The sequence below is a fragment of the Taudactylus pleione genome, unplaced genomic scaffold (genome assembly GCF_031769625.1).
Source record: "Taudactylus pleione unplaced genomic scaffold, aTauple2 ptg000148l, whole genome shotgun sequence".
NCBI classification, from domain to species: Eukaryota; Metazoa; Chordata; class Amphibia; order Anura; family Myobatrachidae; genus Taudactylus; species Taudactylus pleione.
In genome coordinates this window covers 2,972,640-2,992,573 of record NW_028284550.1, presented here as the reverse complement: position 1 = coordinate 2,992,573, position 19,934 = coordinate 2,972,640, and the positions used below count along the sequence as shown (strand labels likewise).

Here is a 19,934-nt window from a genome sequence, read left to right as displayed (position 1 = left end):
CGCTATGGGAGCTGAAGCTGCATATGCCGTCGCAGTTGATAATTTATGCACGCCCCTGCAACGGTGTTGAAACGCACTGGCACGCCTGCGTTTTTCCGACCACCCCCCCATCGCCACCCACAAACTGCACTTCCTGTCAATCACTCAGCGATGGCTTTACATGGTCACTGCAATCGCAGTGGCCGGTTCACGCACGTGCACTGCATGCGCAGAACGCAACAATCATCCGATTGTGTGCGTATCAGCAGATGCGATCCTTGCTGAATCAGGCCCATTGTTAGTTACGGTTCAGGGTTAATTTTCTGTACTTGAATCGCTATGCACTTACGTAATAAAAATGACCCACAATTTGGCATAACCTGACCTCTAAAATGCTTTGTGTCGCACAAATAGGAAAACAACACAGACACCCATCTGTCTAGGGGCCTGATTCAGACTCGCGAGCGAGAGCATAGTGCTCGCAATCGGGTCGATGGCCGGGCAGTGCGCATGCGCGGCGTGTGCACTGCGCGAGCCCCGTAGCGAGTGAATGTTCACTCGCTGCGGGACTCACTACAAGACGGGGTGGCTGTCGATTGTGATTGACAGCTCGCCCCGTTTTGTAGGCGTGCAGGGGGGGTGGCTGGACAAACGGAGGCGTTCCTGAAGGAACTAGAAAAAGTTAGGTGGAGAGCGCTGCTCAAACATACATAAAATCAAACAAGTGTAATAAATAAATAAGTCACTTTTTAATACACAATAAAACACAATGATATGTCTACAGCATACTGTTGCTATAAGGTAAATGTGCAGAATAACATGATAAACCACTAACAAAGATATATATATAGTGTCACTGTGGTTGATAAAATGACTCGTTAGTCCCTCCTACACAAAAATAAAGTCACTAATGGGACCGTCTGTCCATAGGAGAAAATGATGGATGCTGTGTAGGTAAAGCGTATAATAGCTCTGCTAAATGGATCTGCCAGAACAAAAATGATGGCTATTGTTAGCTGATACAGTGTCCGCATGTAATGCACATACCCGAAGCACTTCCTCAGGTGGACAGGTCTGTCACTGCCGCACTTGGTGTATCCTCCGGCAGCACAGTGGGATCGCTGTTCCTACCAGCTGGAAAGTGACCCTGCGGTCAGTTGTAGGGCCCGTCCTCTGCTATAGATGTGCCCGTGCCGCACTGGTGTGAGCCGTGTCCTTGCAGCCGAAATCTGGTGTATTGTGTGGGGGAAAAGTCCTGCACTACACGGGGAGAGTAGGTCACATCAGAGGAATAGACTGTCCGGCTGTTCAAAGCTAAAACTGCTTGTACGGTATGTGCGGCTCCACGGGACAGCAGGTGATGACTCCAGAGATGTGGGAGTGCACAGGTGGAGCAATCGCGACCATCGCCAGGCCGCCCACTTAGCAAGCGGCATGGAGGCCGGTGAAAAAAAAAAACCTGTCCCGCCCTGATTCAGAGCGAGTGCTCGCAAATAGCGAGCGCCTCTGAATCAGGGCCTAAGTGTCATCTTCTGCAACAAAGTCTCTTTACTGGTTGAATAAATGCTGTAATGCTGTACAGGAGTCACATCCTGCTGCCTGTATACAGTCTTTGTTTGCCTGTATATTACTGGATCACTGTGGAGTGTACATTGTTGTTCTCTTTACATAATGTTCCAGGATATATTGTTCCATTTCCATAAGGTTCCAGGATTGTGAGGGTCTATGTGCTAAGCCTCGGTGAGAGACAAAGTACCAACCAATAAGCTCCTGTCACGTTACAGGCTGTGTTTGAAAAATGACAGGAGCTGATTGGTTGGTTCTTTAACTCCATCCACTTTCTCTCTCTCCACAGCTTAGTACATCTACCCCATATCATTGTTGTATTTCCATAATGACGCTTAAAAACTCCACCACATAGAGAAGGGTAACACAGCAACCTTTTCTATTCATTACACGGAAACCGCGCTTTGAACACCAAAACTGTTTAGTACGCTTAATAATTCTTAGATTTGTTTGCAAAGTATGACAAAGAGTAGTAATGCTGAAATACTTATGGTTAGTAATTATTTTAGTCTGCCTTTCTAGAATACTTTGATTTTGGATGCCAATTTAGGACTGAGCATGTGACTATGACTGAGGAAAAATCTGCTTCCCTCTCCCCCAAGTCTTGTGCAAAAACATTTCCTGTTATTTCCAGGAAATTCAAATATAATGGAAAGCACTCATTCCGAGACGATCCATCCATCCGCAGCATGTCATAACAAGACTCTCGGAATGTTCATTACTGGGCTGTTTATACCATACTATACATGCTTAGTGACCACATATCTACGGTAGTACTACATAGTTGTCAACCTTTTAGAGGAGGCAGCCAGGTCGGCACTGCGGGGGCGGCAATGGGTGGGACCTGGCGGAGGTGGGCGGGCCCGGGTCTTGACGACGCAATTGCGTAATTGTAGCCACACCCCCTGCTATGCAATGTTGATTGCCAGCATTGTGGGGCGGAGCCTAGATGACGCAATTCAACTCGAAGATTTCCATCGGCCAACTGTGCAGCCCACTTCACTGGGGAAGTGGAAGGCCGCGACCGGGTGGCCCCAGCCCCTGTAGAGACTAGTCCACCTTTCTGGGTGGTTGGGGGTGTCACCCGATTTTCCGGAGCCTCCTGGCCATCTCGGGAGGGTAAGTATACTGTACTGTTCAGCAGGAAAGGGATTTATGTTACAGGTTTAGTCTCCTATATCCAGATATTCCCGAAATACGGAGTTTTAAGAGCGTGACTGAGATAGTGACACCTTTTGCTTTCTGATGGTTTAATGTACACAAACACAGTGACGTGCGGTGAGGTCAATGGCTGGGGAGGCACACATGGAGATGGGTCTGAGTGTTGGGAGCCTGTCTCACCCCCTACTCACTGTAACTCTCTCCTCACTACACTAAGCTTCAGTGTCCATTGATTCTCCTACCTGCATCACTGGGCCTTACTTGGACCAGCTAGCAAGCGATATGCGCGCGTGACCGTGAAATTACTCGCTACGGGGCTCGCAGCAAAGCGGGGCAGCTGTCGATGTTGACAGCTCACCCCGTTTTGTAGGTGGGGAGGGGTGGGTGGCTGGCTGGCTAAACCGAGGCGTTCCAGAAGGAACGCCTGCCGTTTGAGGGCGGCCCTACTGACATCACGAGTGATGTCAGTAGTGAGCTTCCTGCTCTATTAGAGCAGGAAGCTCACTGGGACTTGCGGGAATGAGACCCTACCACAAGGGTCTCGTCGCAAACCCGATGGTCGCGACCATCACCTGGCCGCTCGCAAAAGCTGTGGGTGGTCGCTTTTTGCGAGCGGCTCTGAATCAGGGCCACTGTGTATTCTCTTGCTGCTGCTGAGTGAGCTCTGATATCTAAACACTGCAGTGCACTTCCTGGTCACATGACACACCCAAGGTGTCCATCAGTGCTCAAGGTACGCCCCCCATACTCAGAGGCATGCCTCTATTAGCTCTCTTTCTGTGCAGCTTACTGCCCGTGGTGTGGCCCCGCCCCCACCTCTGCAAGCAATGTCTATACAGAAACGAGGCTGAACTGGTGCTGCCTCATCTCTCGTCTCCCTGCAGTCCCAGGGAGCTCCACAAAGCTGGTTAGTGTTAACTATAAAAATGATTACAATAAACATAAATATCTTCTTTGTATTATTCTAATAATTTTTATATCAAATCTCAGGAGTATTACAGGGGAGGCTCTGTCTCCCCTGCCTACCCTGACTGCACGTTCCTACACAAACTTGCACAAAAATTATTAAAAATATTGTATAAAATTACCTGCAGGCTGCGTGTAAGGTGTATATGAAACATAAATTAATTTTGTCTACATGATGTACACAAGCTTTGTTTGATTAACTAAATTATTAAAAATATTATATAAAATTACCTTCAGACTGTGTGTATACGGTTACAGCAGTTGAGAATTGAATCTCAGGGAATGCTATTATAAGGCTTGCCGACTTTCTGGCTGCCCCTTCCGGGAGGGAGCAGCCAGATCGGCATTACAGGGGGGGGCGTGGCCATTGCAAGGAGGCAGGGCCGGCCAGGTGATGCGCGTTTGTGGGCGGAGCAGGGGCGGGGCCACACGATTGCATCTTTTTGGCCACGCCCCCGCTACACAATGCTGATGCTACAGGCATTGTGAAGCAGGGGGCGGTGCCAAAATGACGCAATTCGGCGTGAATCGCGTCACGGCCCCCCCGGCTGCGGGAGTTTCTAAGGTAAGTGCGGGGGGGTTAAGAGGGGTGGGCGGCAGCCGGGAGGATTGCCTGCCTTCCCGGGAGGTCGGGAGCGGCACCCGATTTTCGGGAGGCTCCCGACCAAATCGGGAGGGTTGGCAAGTATGGCTATTATATTAATAAGACACACAGAATAACATAAAATATATATTGTATTTAATAGAGTATCATTAATAACACCTATATCATTTAAAATAAATTAAAGAATTGTAACTAATTAACAGTGTTTCACTGGGGCATGAAGAGCCCACCGGGGGAATGCAGTGGTAGGGGGGTGGATACTTAGGGGTGTGGCCAGCATCCACAGAGCCTTGGCTAACAATTAGAGAGTGCATGGTCAGGGCCCCTTTAAAAATGTATATATAGTGAATACTGCTAGTGCATGCATGATAATGTACCAGAATAATAACACTAATGCATTGAAGAAAATGCACCATAGTCCTGTGCAGTACAATGTAACACATGTATAATGTATAGTTCAAGTGCACAATCTGAAACCTGATTCCTATAGGAGGGGGTGGGGTCCACCGAGGGTTTCCTAGTCCCCCCCTGGTACCTGCATGTGTATTTTAATACATTTTGGTGATCCTTACTCTCTTATCGCTATGATTAGCACCAAAAATAATGCTTAATTCTGACATAGCATTTGAGGGAGAGTGCGTCAGCCACACCTCCGCGCGCTGCGCTGGAGAGGACGGGTACTGCTACGCCTGAGAGGCGTCATAGAAATGACTCCCATCCAACTGTAAATGAGACAGAAAGCAGTTACCTAGTTATATAACAGCTACGTAATGGGGTAAGACATTGTTACAGACTTTCTGGCTGCTCCCTCCAGGAGAGCACAACCAGGTCGACATAGCGATAGAAGGTGCTCGATATGGGGGATACGGGGGCGTGGAGAACGTGATCGCACTGATAGTGCCTTCCCCTGGCTGAGAGGGTCACAGCACCCTCCTTGCTCGTCGGCACGCAGCCTTATGTTGTTGTTTTTTCTGAGAGGGACATGGCTACGCCTCCTGCAATTAGGCCACCCCCACACCCCTGAGTGTAATGGGGCCTGGGTCGGCTCTGAGTATGTGGTAAGGTGCAAATGTGAAAGAAGTCTGCGCTTTAAGCCAACTATATAAGGTTTGCTGTCACAGCATACAGTACTTACCGACTTTGTAGTCCTCTTTTGCGGGAGCAGCTGGGAGAACTGCTGCTGCTGGATTGGCGGGTGTGGAGTAATTAGGCCCCGCCTCTTTCCTTGGAAAAGTCCACGATGCATGGGTCCGCAACGAGGGGGCGTGTCTTAATGACACAAAGCGCTACTTTTAGCTCCTCCCCCTCCTTGCGGACCAGCAAATTCACCATTAAATCTCCTCATCCTGCCCGCTTCAATAGGAAGTGGGCAGGATGCGGGAGATCTGCTTACACTTCCGGAGGTGCGGGGGGCTACCCGAAAAATCGTGAGCCTCCCACAACTTCCAGGAGTGTAGGCAAGTATGTGTCACAGTAGAAAAAAATCTGCAAAGGTTTTATAAAAATAAAAAAAGCCTACACACAGGGGGACCATGGGGTAAAGGTACTAATTACTTATTGGAGGGGCCACCTCCTTCTTACCTGTCATCGGCAGCAGCTTGGTTTTGCCTTTAAAATGATTGCCGCTTTAAAAATATGGGAAGACTGGCAGGAGTTCCCTTAGCGACTGCAGCTCGTACCCTATTACATAAGCCCCATAGCATCTATATGACAAACTGATAAAAGACACAAGTAATAGGCAGGCAGCTGACTATATACAGTATTTTCTTATCACATTACTTTTTCTTTCAATACACACTGTCAATTTATACAAATTATTTCTAATAATATTCATTGTTTATTAACAGTGATAGTTTCATTCCCAGTGCACCATTCCCAGACACTTTCTCTTTTATTTTTACAATTACTAAGTACGTAGGCTTCTCCTTTGTCTGTATCGTGGGTGTAATTCTCAGTTCCTAGTAATAGTCTGCACGCATGAACAGCTGCAGTTTACACTTTCTTTCACTGGTGTTGGGATCCTGGCATTGTGAGGTGGCCATACTCACTGGTGTGGAATCCCGGCATTGTGAGGTGGCCATACTCACTGGTGTTGGAACCCCGGCATTGTGAGATGGCCATACTCACTGGTGTTGGAACCCCGGCATTGTGAGATGGCCATAATCACTGGTGTTGGGATCCCGGCATTGTGAGGTGGCCATACTCACTGGTGTTGGGATCCCGGCATTGTGAGGTTGCCATACTCACTGGTGTTGGAACCCCGGCATTGTGAGGTGGCCATACTCACTGGTGTTGGCACCCCGGCATTGTGAGGTGGCCATACTCAATGGCAACACACTGTAGTGACTGTTGGCCTCCCATACGGGCACATAGAGGCTTAATAAATAGAGGCTTACGTGAGGGGGGAAGAGGGAGAGTGATTCTGCACAAGACTAGACACTATTATTTTTGGTGCTAATCATAGCAATAAGAAATTAAATATCACCCAAATGTATTAAAATACACATACAGGGACTCGGATAGAAGCCCATCCCTGCCGTGTGTTAGAAGTGAAGTAATTGCACTAACGTGATCTAAAATCATTTATCAACACAATTTAACAAACAAATAGCACTGTGGCACCTGAGTGACATTCATTCACCATGGCAATACTGGCATGGAGCAGTAAGGGTGATCCATGGGCATTCAGCTCCAATTTTTTCATAAACAACATAGAGTGTAAAAATCTATACAATTTTATACAGCAAAATAAATTTTTTTTATAAAACTTTTACACATTAAAATGTTTTATCCTCACTTGCCAGAATGCCAGAACATCCGGGAGGCCCCCGGATATTTGTGTGGCGCTCCCAGCCGCCCGGAAAAGTGGGCAAGTCTCCCGCACCCCCTCTAACCACCCATTAGTCTGCTCTGCTTTTTTATTAGAACTGAAGGACCCAATACTTAATGTTTGTCAGTGTCCCACCTGAGCTAAAGCAAGCCTTGATGACAGGTGTAACATAATGATGAGGAAGGGGGTCAGGGAGCTCGTTAGGTAGTGGATGGAGCTGGTTCCCTCCTGCACTACAGAGTAATCATGTGAGGCTCCTGCCTCCTGTCACACTGGTGTGTGTAATAAATATCAGTCATGTCATCATAATCTGTCAGCTGCAAAGCATCACATCTGTTGTGTACACATTGCCGGTATAGACCAAATGGAGCCCGGGGCAAAAATTTCCTTTAGCGAACAAACAAAATAAACACACGAGAAGCAAAACATCGATGGTTCCAAGTTTCATTATTTTATTCTCATCCCTAATCAACTGTGCCCCTTATATTCTCCTCCTTATAACTGTACCCCCAAATAAAAAAGGCTTCATTACTGATAGTTAATATATATGATCATTAATATGCTATTACTACACTTAGCACCCCCCCCCCCTTTACTGGGCACACTTCGCTCCCCCATCCTCTCACTGGAAACACCTACCACCCCACCCAACCTTGTCCGGCTGACTTAGCACCGTCCTCCCTGGGCACACTTAGGGTCTGATTCAGAGCCGGACGCTATTTGCGGACGGTCGTTCAGGAAAAGGGGGTGGCTATTCAAATGAACCATTCGCTCTTTGCGGTCTGTTGACGCCTCCATGTCTGAATGAGCGAACAAAACATGCGGTTGTTTTTTTGAAAAATACGCCGCCTGGCCGCTTGCACCATACGTCATGTCCGCTATTTAATAGATTAATCGAGTACATCGAACAGCGTATGAACTGCTCGCTATTCTTGTGGCTGGTTTTTCCTACCACAATCTTGCGAGCAGTTCTGGCTATAAAATAACCAAGTGACGTGTTCGAGGACGCTGCTATTTTAATTATGCACACCCTAAAAACGCCCGTTTTGACCTTTAAGCACGCCTGCGTTCTGATTTACACTCCCCGTTTTCAAGCACCTTCCCCTGTTACCACCCACATATGCCTCCTCCTGTCACTCAAAATAGCAGGCATTCGCTATATATTGCGAACAAACGATTTCTGGCCGCACTGACTGGTAGGTGCATGCGTATTACCATCCGTACGCATGCGCAGATGTGCTAACATCGCTCCGAACGAGCGAATGGCCACTTACGAGCGGCTCTGAATGAGACCCTTAGCACGAACAACCTCCCTCTACTTTCTGGGCGCACCACAGATGCTTACAATTGTGCAGCTGGAAAGCCACCTGGTGTTGGCTGCATCTCTCCTAGGGTCCACCAGCACCACAGAGCCACCCCACAGCATGGACAACCCAGGGGAGCACCATCGATTTTCTATCCTCTCCATTGGCGGTTGTGATGGTGAGGCTGCAGCGCAGTCCAAAACTAATAGAGAGGAGCAGGATAATGAAAACACCTAATCTGTATCTGTAAACGCTTCTTCGTATTACCGGGACTCTACCAGAACGGTGACATTACCGGCGAGGATCAGCGGCGTGTATCACAGCCACAGGAAGACCGATCATCGGCCTCTCTGGTGTATCTGACCGTCCCCAGACTCCCATTGGTTAGCTGACACAGGAGTCTGGGTGGTGGGAAGGCAGATACAAACAAAGGGCCTTATTCACTACGGATCGCAACTGCGATTACGCTCACAGTCTGGCTGCAATGATATGCTAACCCATTGAGATCGCTGTGCTGTTGCATCACTACATAGGGACGCCCACATTACCTTACACACATCAATAAGCCTTAGCAAGACTGCGAAACCATCGGTAACATCGACAATTGGAGCCTCACGCACACTTGCACTCAAGCTGCGTATGGCATCGCAGTGGATAAATTATGCACGCCCCTGTACTGGCGTTCGAACACACTAGCACGCCTGCGTTTCGCCGACCACCTCCCGGTCACCTCCCACAAAAGGCACTTCCTGTCAGTTGCTCTGCGATGGGCCTGCATAGTCACTGCGATCGCAGTCCCGATCACAATGGCCGGATCACGCACGCGAACTGCGATGCATACGCAGAGGGCAACAATCGGCCGATTGCGTGCGTAATCGCAGTTGCGATCGGTAGTGAATCAGGCCCAATGTGAACTTTAAAAATAATTTGCTCATTCTGATGAGCCAATTGCATGTTTATAAATGAAGTTGTGTTTTTATTTTCAGTGTAGTCTCCCTGCTGTCAGTTAATTGGTGCTAACTGTGTGTCAGCATCCAGCAGCTGGGTAATGTTTGCTTGCTATAAAAGGTTAGGACAAGCCTGCAATGGCGTAAACTTCTATAAAGTTTTTTGACAAGAGTTTCAGTAAGATGGAGGAAATGTGGTCATACAGTACATGTTTCAACTTGCGTATGACATATAGCCATCTTACTCATACCACCCAACATTTAGACATGCAACATACATGCCGACTATCTGGCTGCCCCTTCCGGGAGGGAGCAGCCAGATCGGCATTACTGGGGGGGCGTGGCCAGCAGACGGGGGCGGGGCCGACAAGACAAGGTTTTTTTCCGGGCGGGGGCGGAGTCAAGCGAGCGTGTCATTTTGGTCCCGCCCCCGCTACACACTGCCGATAATACAGGCAGTGTGAAGCGGGGGGCGGTGCCAAAATGACGCGAATCGCGTCACCAACCCCCTTCGCTGCCGGGAGATTTGCGGTGGGACAGGAGGGGTCGGCGGCAGCCGGGAGACTTGCCTGCCATCCCGGGAGGTCGGGAGCGGCACCCGATTTTCGGGAGGGTAGGCAAGTATGACATGCAATATTGGTGACAAATAATACCCACGCCTAACGCATCAAAACCCTGCCCAGAAATAGCCACTTTTGAATGTAACTGCCCATTTCAAAATCCACAAATCAGGACTTTCCTTCTGAAAATCGGGAGATATCTTTTGACAATGCAACAGAACAAGCATCTTCTACGTCACACTCTTACCTAGGGCCAGATTACCAATAGGGTGGGTGGGACTGCAGACCCACATAAAAATAGGCCCATCATCATGACAGCATAATGATGACCGGCCACCCAGCTTGCCATAAATCAGACATATTAAAATACTATTTCTATTTCCTCACTACGGGATATATTAATCAGGCTTTTTTAGGGGGACATTACACATGCGGAAACGCTAGTTTCTGTATGTTTTCAGTAACGAGCCCATTCATAATCAGCCTAATGTTCAGCAAACTCCAAAAACTGAAAGTTTTCAGAACTAGCCTGTGGGAGCCAATGCCATCTTCAGATGGCGTTGTTTACTGGTGCCCTGCTCTTTTCTAGGGTAAGGAGGTCTGGAGTTGCCAGGAGGGATCCGTGTGCCGCCTACACACTGCGAGACTGGCTGCCGTGCGCATGCATGATCATCAGGCCGGCTCCATGTCACTCTTTAGCAGTGATACTGAACGACGGGACAGCTGTGTTTTTTTATATGTTTGCATAAACTTATAAGATGGGCGACTCCCAGTAGAGGCTGCTGCTGTGTGCGCTGTTGCGTGTGGCTCGGAATGAGGCCCATAAGGAAGAGGGTGAAAGAAAGATATGAGAGGAGAAAATAGAGTGAAGAAGGAACAGGGGGAGAGATAGATAGAAGAAGGGAGAGAGAGGATGGGAAGAGGAGAGGAGGAGGGAAATGAGATAGAGGGGCCTATTATCATCTCGCTGCTAGGAATACTTAAGTATCCAACTCGCAGCGGGGGAAGCGTGACACCGGAGTAATTCGTCATTGCTCCAGTGCAGCTGGAAAAGCAGCTGTCCTCTCGGTTAGTATCGCAGCTACAGAAGTCGCTGCGTTACATACCTCCTCCCCATCGTCCCAGCTACACATGCGTGACCTCGGGTCACGTATGTACACAGCCGCAGGGGAGGTAGTGAGGTGTTGGCAGTGGGATGCGCTCGGATCCCTCTTCGCATCCCCGGAACTCCTTCCCATAGGAAAGAGCGGGGATCCGAGAACAAGCGCTGTCTGAAGATGGCGCTTGTTCTGGGAAGCAAACTCCGAAAACTTTCAGTTTTCAGAGTTTGCTGAATATCAGGGGGTCTTTTTCGGACCCCTGATGATGAATGGCCCAGTAGGCTTAAATATGCGGAAACTAACGTTTCCGCATGGTGACCGGGTCATTTCATTTTGATGAATAGGCTCCAGAGAGAGAGATGGGAAGACAGGGGGAGAGATATTGGAGGGACACGGGGTGGGAGATAAATGGGAGGAAGAGGGGGATTGAGATGTGGGAGGATGAGGAGGAAAGACAGAGATGAGAGGATGGGGAGAGTTAGATTGGAGGAAGAGTAGGAAAGAGGTGGGATTAAGGGGGAGAGAGAAATATGGGATTAAGATGGGAGACACAGAGGTGGAAGGAAGGAAAGATAAATAGATGGAATAAAGGAGAGGGAGAGTACCAGCATGTGGGGGAGACTTGCTGGGACCTCTAGTTCTACTGTAAAAATTATATTAATTTATCTATTTTTTGACACAATCAACCCGGCACGCACTGCCCAGGGATGCCAGGGATAGCCCTGGGCTATCAACCCAGGCCTGGGGTGCCCTGGGTCCCCACCTCCACAGGGATCACCAGCCTGGGCTGACTAGCGGTCAGGTAATAATGATTTGTCCAGGGGACTGGTGAAAGGTTCCCACAGCTGCGGCATTACACCCTTGCTAGAAAGAGTCCTGTGCTGGTTTTGGAAAATACGGAAGACCCTTACTCATTTTGTATTTCCAAACCAGGGCTGGCTAAATAAGCTTGGTGCTGGTTGATGAAAATACGGGAGAACCCTACGTCTTTTTTTCCCCTGTACTTTCTCAACCAGGCCGGCTCAGAAAAGCCTGGTGCTGGTTGTGCATTTAGGGGGGGACCCCACATCGTTTTTTTTAATATTACACTTTTAATAGATTTTTTTCACACAGGAGCATGCACGGATCTCACTGATCTGTGCATGTTTCTATGTAACTGGCACCTGCTCATGCTAAAATCGCCAGCATGATGCAGCTCTATTGTTTTTGGGATTTTGAGTTCGATTACAAATCGAATATTAGTAAATCAGGGGATCCCATGTTGGTCTATGTAAAAGTACAGTTGTCTTGATGATAGACATGAAGGGGATTCGGTTTTATAATTGATTTTGACTTTAGTACATTTCTGATGCTCAAATCAAATGCAAAATCACCCAAAATCAACTTTGATAAATATACCCCTTAAAGTTTAGTAACTTTAGTGCTTCTCACAATGCATAATCATCTATTGTAATATATACATGGGAATTAGCCGAAGGGCACTTCTCAAAGACATACAACCAGAAGTCACACAACAATTTTTCTCCTGTGGAGTTGAATTACTCTGCTTAGCATTTGTAATGTTTATTTATCCCAAATAGGAGTATGGCATTCTATAGATAAATCAACATATTGGTAAATTTGGTGGTTTCTGGCCACATGGTCGACAGTGACCATGTCTGTGAGATGGTTTAACATGTCGTCAGACACCAAGGACTAAATGTAATAGGATGCGATTTGTAATAAATGTGAGTTTAGCGATAGAATGCGAGTTTTAAACTCTCACAAAATTACCTACCTAAACCTCGCAAACAGCAGTACATGTTGGTAGCTGCTCAATCACTTCAGTAATATCACTCAGGTGCATGAAAGGGAGGGGTTATTCTATACAAGAAACAGCAAGGGGTATTCCTCAGCACTCGGAAAGATATAGCAGCAATAAAATTGAATAAACTACATGGTGGTAGATAATTCAGAGATCTCAGTTGCATATATTTGCAAAAGTACGGCTAAGCCTCTAAGCCACGTCACAGCTTCTCTGATACTGGAGGTCCCTAATACTTAGTCATAGTCTGGGGAGCGGAACCGCAAAAAGCAGATGAAGGCCAGCCACCCCAGGGCAGCACCTGTGAGAGGCTAAGGTTTTAATGAGTGTTAATAAGAATAAATAAGGCAAAAGCTATGTGTTAAAGGGTGATACATAGGTGAAAGGTGTAATTAAAATGCAGAGAGGAGCCCCTTGAGGGGATGATGCAAGGAAATTAAACTGTTTACTTGGACACAGTATTTATAAATTGTCAGTAACAACATACCGACATCCAAACAGTATATTTTACCATATGCTAATATAAATTACATAACTAAGGCCCTCATTCAGAGCCACTCGCTATTTGTGGTCGTTCGTTCTAAAACAAGGGGTGGCTATTCAAATGAACCGTTCGCTGTTTGCGGTCTGTTCACGCCTCTATGTCTGAACGAGCGAACAAAACTTGCAGTCGTTTTTTGGAAAAATACGCCCCCTGGCCGCTCGCATCCTACGTCATGTCCGCTATTTATTAGATTAAACTAGTACATCGACAAGGGTATGAACTGCTCGCTATTCTTGGGGTTGGTGTTTGCTACCACAATTTTGCGAGCAGTTCTGACTATAAAATAACCCAGTGACGTGGTCAATGACGCTGCTGTTTTAAATATGCACACCCATAAAACGCCCGTTTTGACCTTTAAGCACGCCTGCGTTCGGATCTCCACTCCCCGTTTTCAAGCACCTTCCCCCGTTACCACCCACATACGCCTCATTCTGTCACTCAAAATAGCAGGCATTCGCTATTTTGCGAGCACACGATTTTCGGCCGCACTGACTGGTTCGCGCATGCGTATTACGATCCATATGCATGCGCAGTTGTGCAAACATCGCTCGGAACGAACGAGCGGCTGCTTACGAGCGGCTCTGAATCAGGCCCTAAGTTACACACCAAGGGCCTGATTCAGAGATGAACGCAACTGCAACTCGCACGCAGATTGAGCGATTATTTGCCATTGCGCATGCATCGCAGCGTGCGTGCGCGAAGGTAGCAGTGTGTTCGCTGTGCGTTCACGCAGACCACGGAGGCCCACTGCAGATTGATTGACAGGAAGTGACCGTTTGGGGGTGTTGATGGGGTGGTTAGCGAAATGCAGGCGTGCCTGGCCGTTTGAACGCCGTTACGTGGGCGTGCATAAATTAGCCACTACAATGGCATACGCAGATGGTACCGATATTTAAGTAGGTATGCGTAGTTTTCACGCAGGTGAGAAGGCAGTAGTGGGCGTCTTTATGCTCGGGTGATCTTTGCTAACATTAACATATTTTTTAAACTGCGTTGTGTACGGAGACGTAGTTGCGGTCGCATTAGCGTCCGGCTCTGAATCAGGACCCAAGATCGTTGTACAGTGCAGGGTCGGAGGTACACTCACAGGAGGAGGCAGCACTTTATGGGATGTGCTGTTTATATCTATTCCTTCCTACTCACACATTAGGGGGCCCATTTATTCAATTTGCAATGTGATCTTGGCATGGTATTACAACCCCCATGATCACAATGCAAGATGCGATCATATCACTAGAATGTATTACCCGGTACCCACAGGGCCAGGGGCTCTGAAAGGAGCCTGTCCCTGCGATGTGCCAGGAGTGCTGCTGCACATGTGCCGCCACCACTGCCGAGGAGGGTTCCAGGAGAACCCTCTGTCGGCTAATTATGCGAAGTGCAGCTCATAGGCTACAACAGCTAATGATATCTTCAGATGGCGTTAGCTGGGGGGGGGGCAAGCTCCTGAATGCTTCACATTCTGGATGTTGGCAAATCTGGCAGCATCGCACCCCCCACAGAAACCTACGGGGGAGGCGGCTGCAGGCGGGAATGAAGGGATCGCAGCAGGTATCGGATATCTGCTGCTGTCCCTCCTTCATACATGGGGGTGATACTACATATTCGCGGTTACCCCCCAATATTGGGTGTTTCCGGGGAATAAGCTGCAAATATTTAATGACAACTGGACCCCTAGACCATTCTGATACAATAAACAAAATATGCAGAACAGTTAGAATACTGTGGCTTTATGTAGTGCATGCTTCTGGAAAGCAACATTTGATGGAAGACTGATGACTGCTAAAGGAATCATAGATGTATGTGTGTTACACCTATTCTTAAATCAAATGCAGACATGATAAAGGGCTTTTTACATCTCTACAAATCGAGCTTACAGAGTGAACAAAATAGTTATTACATTATATGGATACAGTTTAAATAATTTTATTTGTAGGAGATACTGTATGTATAAGACACTGCGTATGTAAATACTGACCGACCTATACTCCCATTTATATACTGTGTACAGGAGAACAGGACGTCCCTCTACATGTGACTGGTGTGATGAACCTGTCCGTGGATCTGTCACAGTCTGTGGATGGGACATGTTCTGTATCTGGAGTCTACTGGAATTTCCAAACCTACATAATGGCCAGTTACATCAATCTTCATCTCAACATAATAAAGGAGCAATTTCATAAGAGGCTGGAGATGCTGCACAATGGGACCTCACTGAGGATCAGACACCTGAGAATGGAGGACAGTGGCCTCTACACTGTATCCATAACATGTACAGATGGAGAACAGCATCACTCAGCATATAATGTCACTGTGTTTGGTACGTATCCCTCAGTCATTGGGTCTAATACTATAGACTTTCAACTAATTATTTGCAGCAAGAATAAATGAACATAAAGGGGAGATGTATTAAGCCTTGGAGAGATAAAGTGGAGAAGTTGCTCAAATCTACCCTTAGGGCCTGACTGAGTCGGACGGATCTCTGTGCACAGGCACAAATGGCGAGTTTTTGCATACTGCTTCTGCAGCTGCCGGCGAATACAGCCACTTTGCGTCAGACTCAAAATTAGCACGGTAATGGTTAATAATTTATCCAGAAGACCTTGATATGTAAATAATCAAAAAGTTTAACTTTTTTGGAATGACTAAAAATGTCCTCACTTCTTTCATACTACTCACATTATTGTCAGTTATAGCACAGCTAACACTTTTCCTCTTCCAGTCTTCTCTAGGGCGTCACATAAGAACCTACTGTCATACTGTGCTGTCTGTCTGTTTATCTTCCCTTTCAGCACCTCCATAACAAGTGTAACCTGGCTGAGACATTGGACCTTATTCAGAGTCGGTCGCGAGCGCCGATGCGCTCGCAATCGACTCGATGGTAAGTTCTGCGCTCGCGCAGTGGGCGCACTGCGCGTGCGCAAGCCCCAGAGCAAAAGAGAAGCTCTCTCGCTTCGGAGCTCGCTACCAAAGGGGTGGCTGTTGATGTTGATCAACAACTCGCCCCATTTGGTAGGCGGCGGGCCGGGGGGGTTGGCAGCACAAATGGAGGTGTTCCCATGCGAACGCCTGCCGTTTGTGGGCGGCCCCACTGACATCATCAATGATGTCAGTGGGGAGCTTCCTGCTCAAACAGAGCAGGAAGCTCCCTGGGGCTTACGAGTGCCCAGACCCAACCTAAGGGTCTCGTCGTAAGCCCCGATGGTCGCGATGGTGATGACCATCGCGACCATCACCCTGGTCACAAGCTAAGCCGTGGGTGGTAACCTACAGCTTAGCTTGCAACCAGGAGGCCACACTTTAAAAAAGGCAGCGCACGCCCTCATTCATAGAGAGTGATCGCTTCTTGCGAACGCCTCTGAATGAGGGCCATTATCCCAATGCTTATGAGTCCTTCTCCCCTCAGGTTTATCCATCCATCTGCAGAACACACGGACCTGCATATTCATGTCTGCCCTTTTGCGGCGATGACTAATACTTTATTACTACAGTAGATAAAGAAAAGACATAGTGGGGCTGATGTATCCAGCAGTGAAAAGAGATGAGAAATGGACCAGTGGAGAAGTTGCCCATAGCAACCAATCAGCTTGTACAGATGTGTCCACATATATCAATCCTCTGTGCGCTACAAGTCGTGTTACCACATAACGCGTGAGAGCCGCGTGACTCGGTAGAGCCGAGCATCTTTTTTGTACGACTTTTTCCCTGGAAATGCGTCTGTTAACATAGCGTTTTGCATGCAGATACAGCCGCAGTCACACACAGAATATAGACAAGCTGCATCTCTCTTTATCAGCAGAAGCTGCTGTGCGGATAAGACACATTTGAAAGGAAAAAGTCGCACAATAAGACGCTCTGCGCTATCAAGTCACGTCACGGAGCAACTAGAAAAACTGTTTAAGGAGGCTAGATGTTTGAGGACACATCTGTATCTAAACGGTACTCGATAAGTGCTACCTCAAAGCTGATTGGATGCTATGAGCGGTCCAGTTGTTTCACTGCTTGATACCACCAACCCCACTACTGTGACGCATGTTATTTATCGAGTCTGTTCTCCTCTTGCCAAGCTTTATCAATGCCCAACTGATTGATAGGCGCTGTCTGTCCCTAATCACTAATCCTCGTCCTTAAAGGCTGGTAAATGTGTAGAAAGGAAAAATGTAATCTCATTAAGTTAAACATTTTACTTCTGAATAATATGTGGATTTTGTTTATGATACACAAAAAACAAAAATATAATTACCAATGGTAACTATGTGCAGCCTTTCATGTATAGAGAAAAATAAAATAATAACCACAGTTCTTACTGATTTACTCTTTGGACAGATAGCATTCCGTGTGCATATTATGGGGTCTGCTTTCCAAAGTCTCCCCAATTTCATACGCTTACTAAAGTTATTGCACCAACAATATATTTCCTTTAGTTTGCTGCAATTTGTGAAGTTATGTTGGGATAGTGTTACCGATAAAGGATTGGCCAGAAATAACTCGGCAACTGTCTCCACGGCTTCTAGAGTACATTACACATGCGTTACGACAAAAATAGCTGGATATTTTTTTATTAAGATTATATGATTAACTACGGTACATCCAAAGATGACTTTAGCTTCAAGAGACACAACGGCCAAATGTTAATCTTCTCGCTGTACGATAAATTGTCAGTTTTTGCCATTCCCATAGAGATTTATGGGGGTGCTGTTACTGGAAGAAAATGGGTGTCACGCCTGAAACTGGAGAAGAGGACGTGGTGGGCCTCAGTTGGGGAAAGAAACGGAGACGAGGGGCCTGGATGTACGTTCTCCTCATCCACAGGTCTTGAATGTTGGCGAGACCTGGGCAAAGATGCGGAGTCTAACCCACAGGATGGTTTTTGCCAGTGACCCCCCCCAATTGGGATATGGGCTTAGCTGCACCCCGTGAGCAGGTCGCGGTCCTTTGACCAGGTACCCAAGCCCTGCAGGGATAGAGACACTACACCCGTGGCCCAGCGAAGATATGCCTGTTAGGCACAACACAGTCCCTGAAAAATACTGTATAGACAACAACTTGACACGAGGATCAAATACGTCAGTAAGGCTTTCAAAGTGGGAAGCGACTCATGGTTACTTGAGACGTCACCAGAGATAGAAGGCACATGGGTAGAGGTGGTAAATGTTGTAGCACGGATGTCCACGGGAGACGTGAAGCACACAGGTGGGGATGATCACGCTGCTGCACGGGTATTCACCAGAGATGTTAAGGCACACAGGTAAAGGTGGTATCACTGCTGCACGGGTATTCACCAGAGACGTAAAGGCACACAGGAAAAGGTGGTATCACTGCTGCACGGGTATTCACCGGAGATGTTAAGGCACACAGGTAAAGGTGGTATCACTGCTGCACGGGTATTCACCGGAGATGTTAAGGCACACAGGTAAAGGTGGTATCACTGCTGCACGGGTATTCACCAGAGACGTAAAGGCACACAGGAAAAGGTGGTATCACTGCTGCACAGGTATTCACCGGAGATGTTAAGGCACACAGGTAAAGGTGGTATCACTGCTGCACGGGTATTCACCAGAGACGTAAAGGCACACAGGAAAAGGTGGTATCACTGCTGCACGGGTATTCACCGGAAATGTTAAGGCACACAGGTAAGGTAGTAACACTGCTGCTGTACGATGAATAGGAACCTGGACCGGGAACTCACTAAGGCACGCTAGGAGACAACCGTTGTTCAGGCAATTTCCCATAGCCTGTGGGACAGTTTTATACCCAGGGGAACCCTTAGACAGGTGCACAGCATCAGCTGGAAATGAACCAATCAGGAGGGAGGATCCAGTCACATGGGCCGACTGTCATGGCGGCGCCCATGTCCGGGTTAGAGATGCCGGACACCAGCCCTCCAGGAAGCCACAGCAAGCGGGGAGAATCCTCAGCTTCTCCCCCCGCCGTCGCGCAGGCCGACCGACCACCCAGGAAGAAAGGGGAAGCCGGCGGTGCGGTAAGCGGGCGCCGATCCCCGGCTGAGCCCTGACAGTACCCCCTCCTTTAAGGGTGGGCACTGAACACCCACCAGGCTTATCTGGGAATCGCCTATGAAAACTCTGGATTAGTCGCGGAGCGTGTACATCAGAGGCTCTGATCCAGGCCCTTTCCTCGTGGCCGTAGCCCTTCCAATCAATGAGATATTGAAGGGTGTGGAATCTGTGCCGGGAATCCAAGATCTTTTCCACCTCAAATTCAGTGCCTTGAAATGTCTTGACTTGAGGCAATTTAGGGGAACACTTCTGAAAACGATTGAGCACCAGGGGCCGTAAAAGAGAGACGTGAAAAGTATTTGAAATCTTCATTTGAGAGGGAAGTTCCAATTTATAAGTTACTGGACTGATTATCTTAATGATACGATATGGACCGATAAAACGCGGAGCAAGTTTCATGGACGGGACTCTTAAGCGGATATTTTTGGAAGATAACCAGACCCTGTCCCCGACTCTCAACAGGGGAACCGCCAAACGTTTCCTGTCCGCAAATTTTTTGTAATTCCTAGAAGATTGCTTTAGAGATAAGTGAATTTTATTCCAAAGAAC

General features: G+C 47.7%; 1 protein-coding gene across 3 annotated transcripts in view; it reads left to right on the top strand.

Annotated features, from left to right (window-relative positions):
* Positions 1 to 19,934, top strand: part of LOC148522296 (SLAM family member 5-like) — an 87,267-nt gene that overhangs the window by 20,006 nt on the left and 47,327 nt on the right. For all 3 annotated transcript variants that reach the window (XM_088474178.1, XM_088474177.1, XM_088474176.1), the window contains exon 2: positions 15,377 to 15,685. In XM_088474178.1, the coding sequence (XP_088330304.1) occupies positions 15,377 to 15,685 (309 nt within the window). The remainder of the gene's footprint in view (positions 1 to 15,376; positions 15,686 to 19,934) is intronic.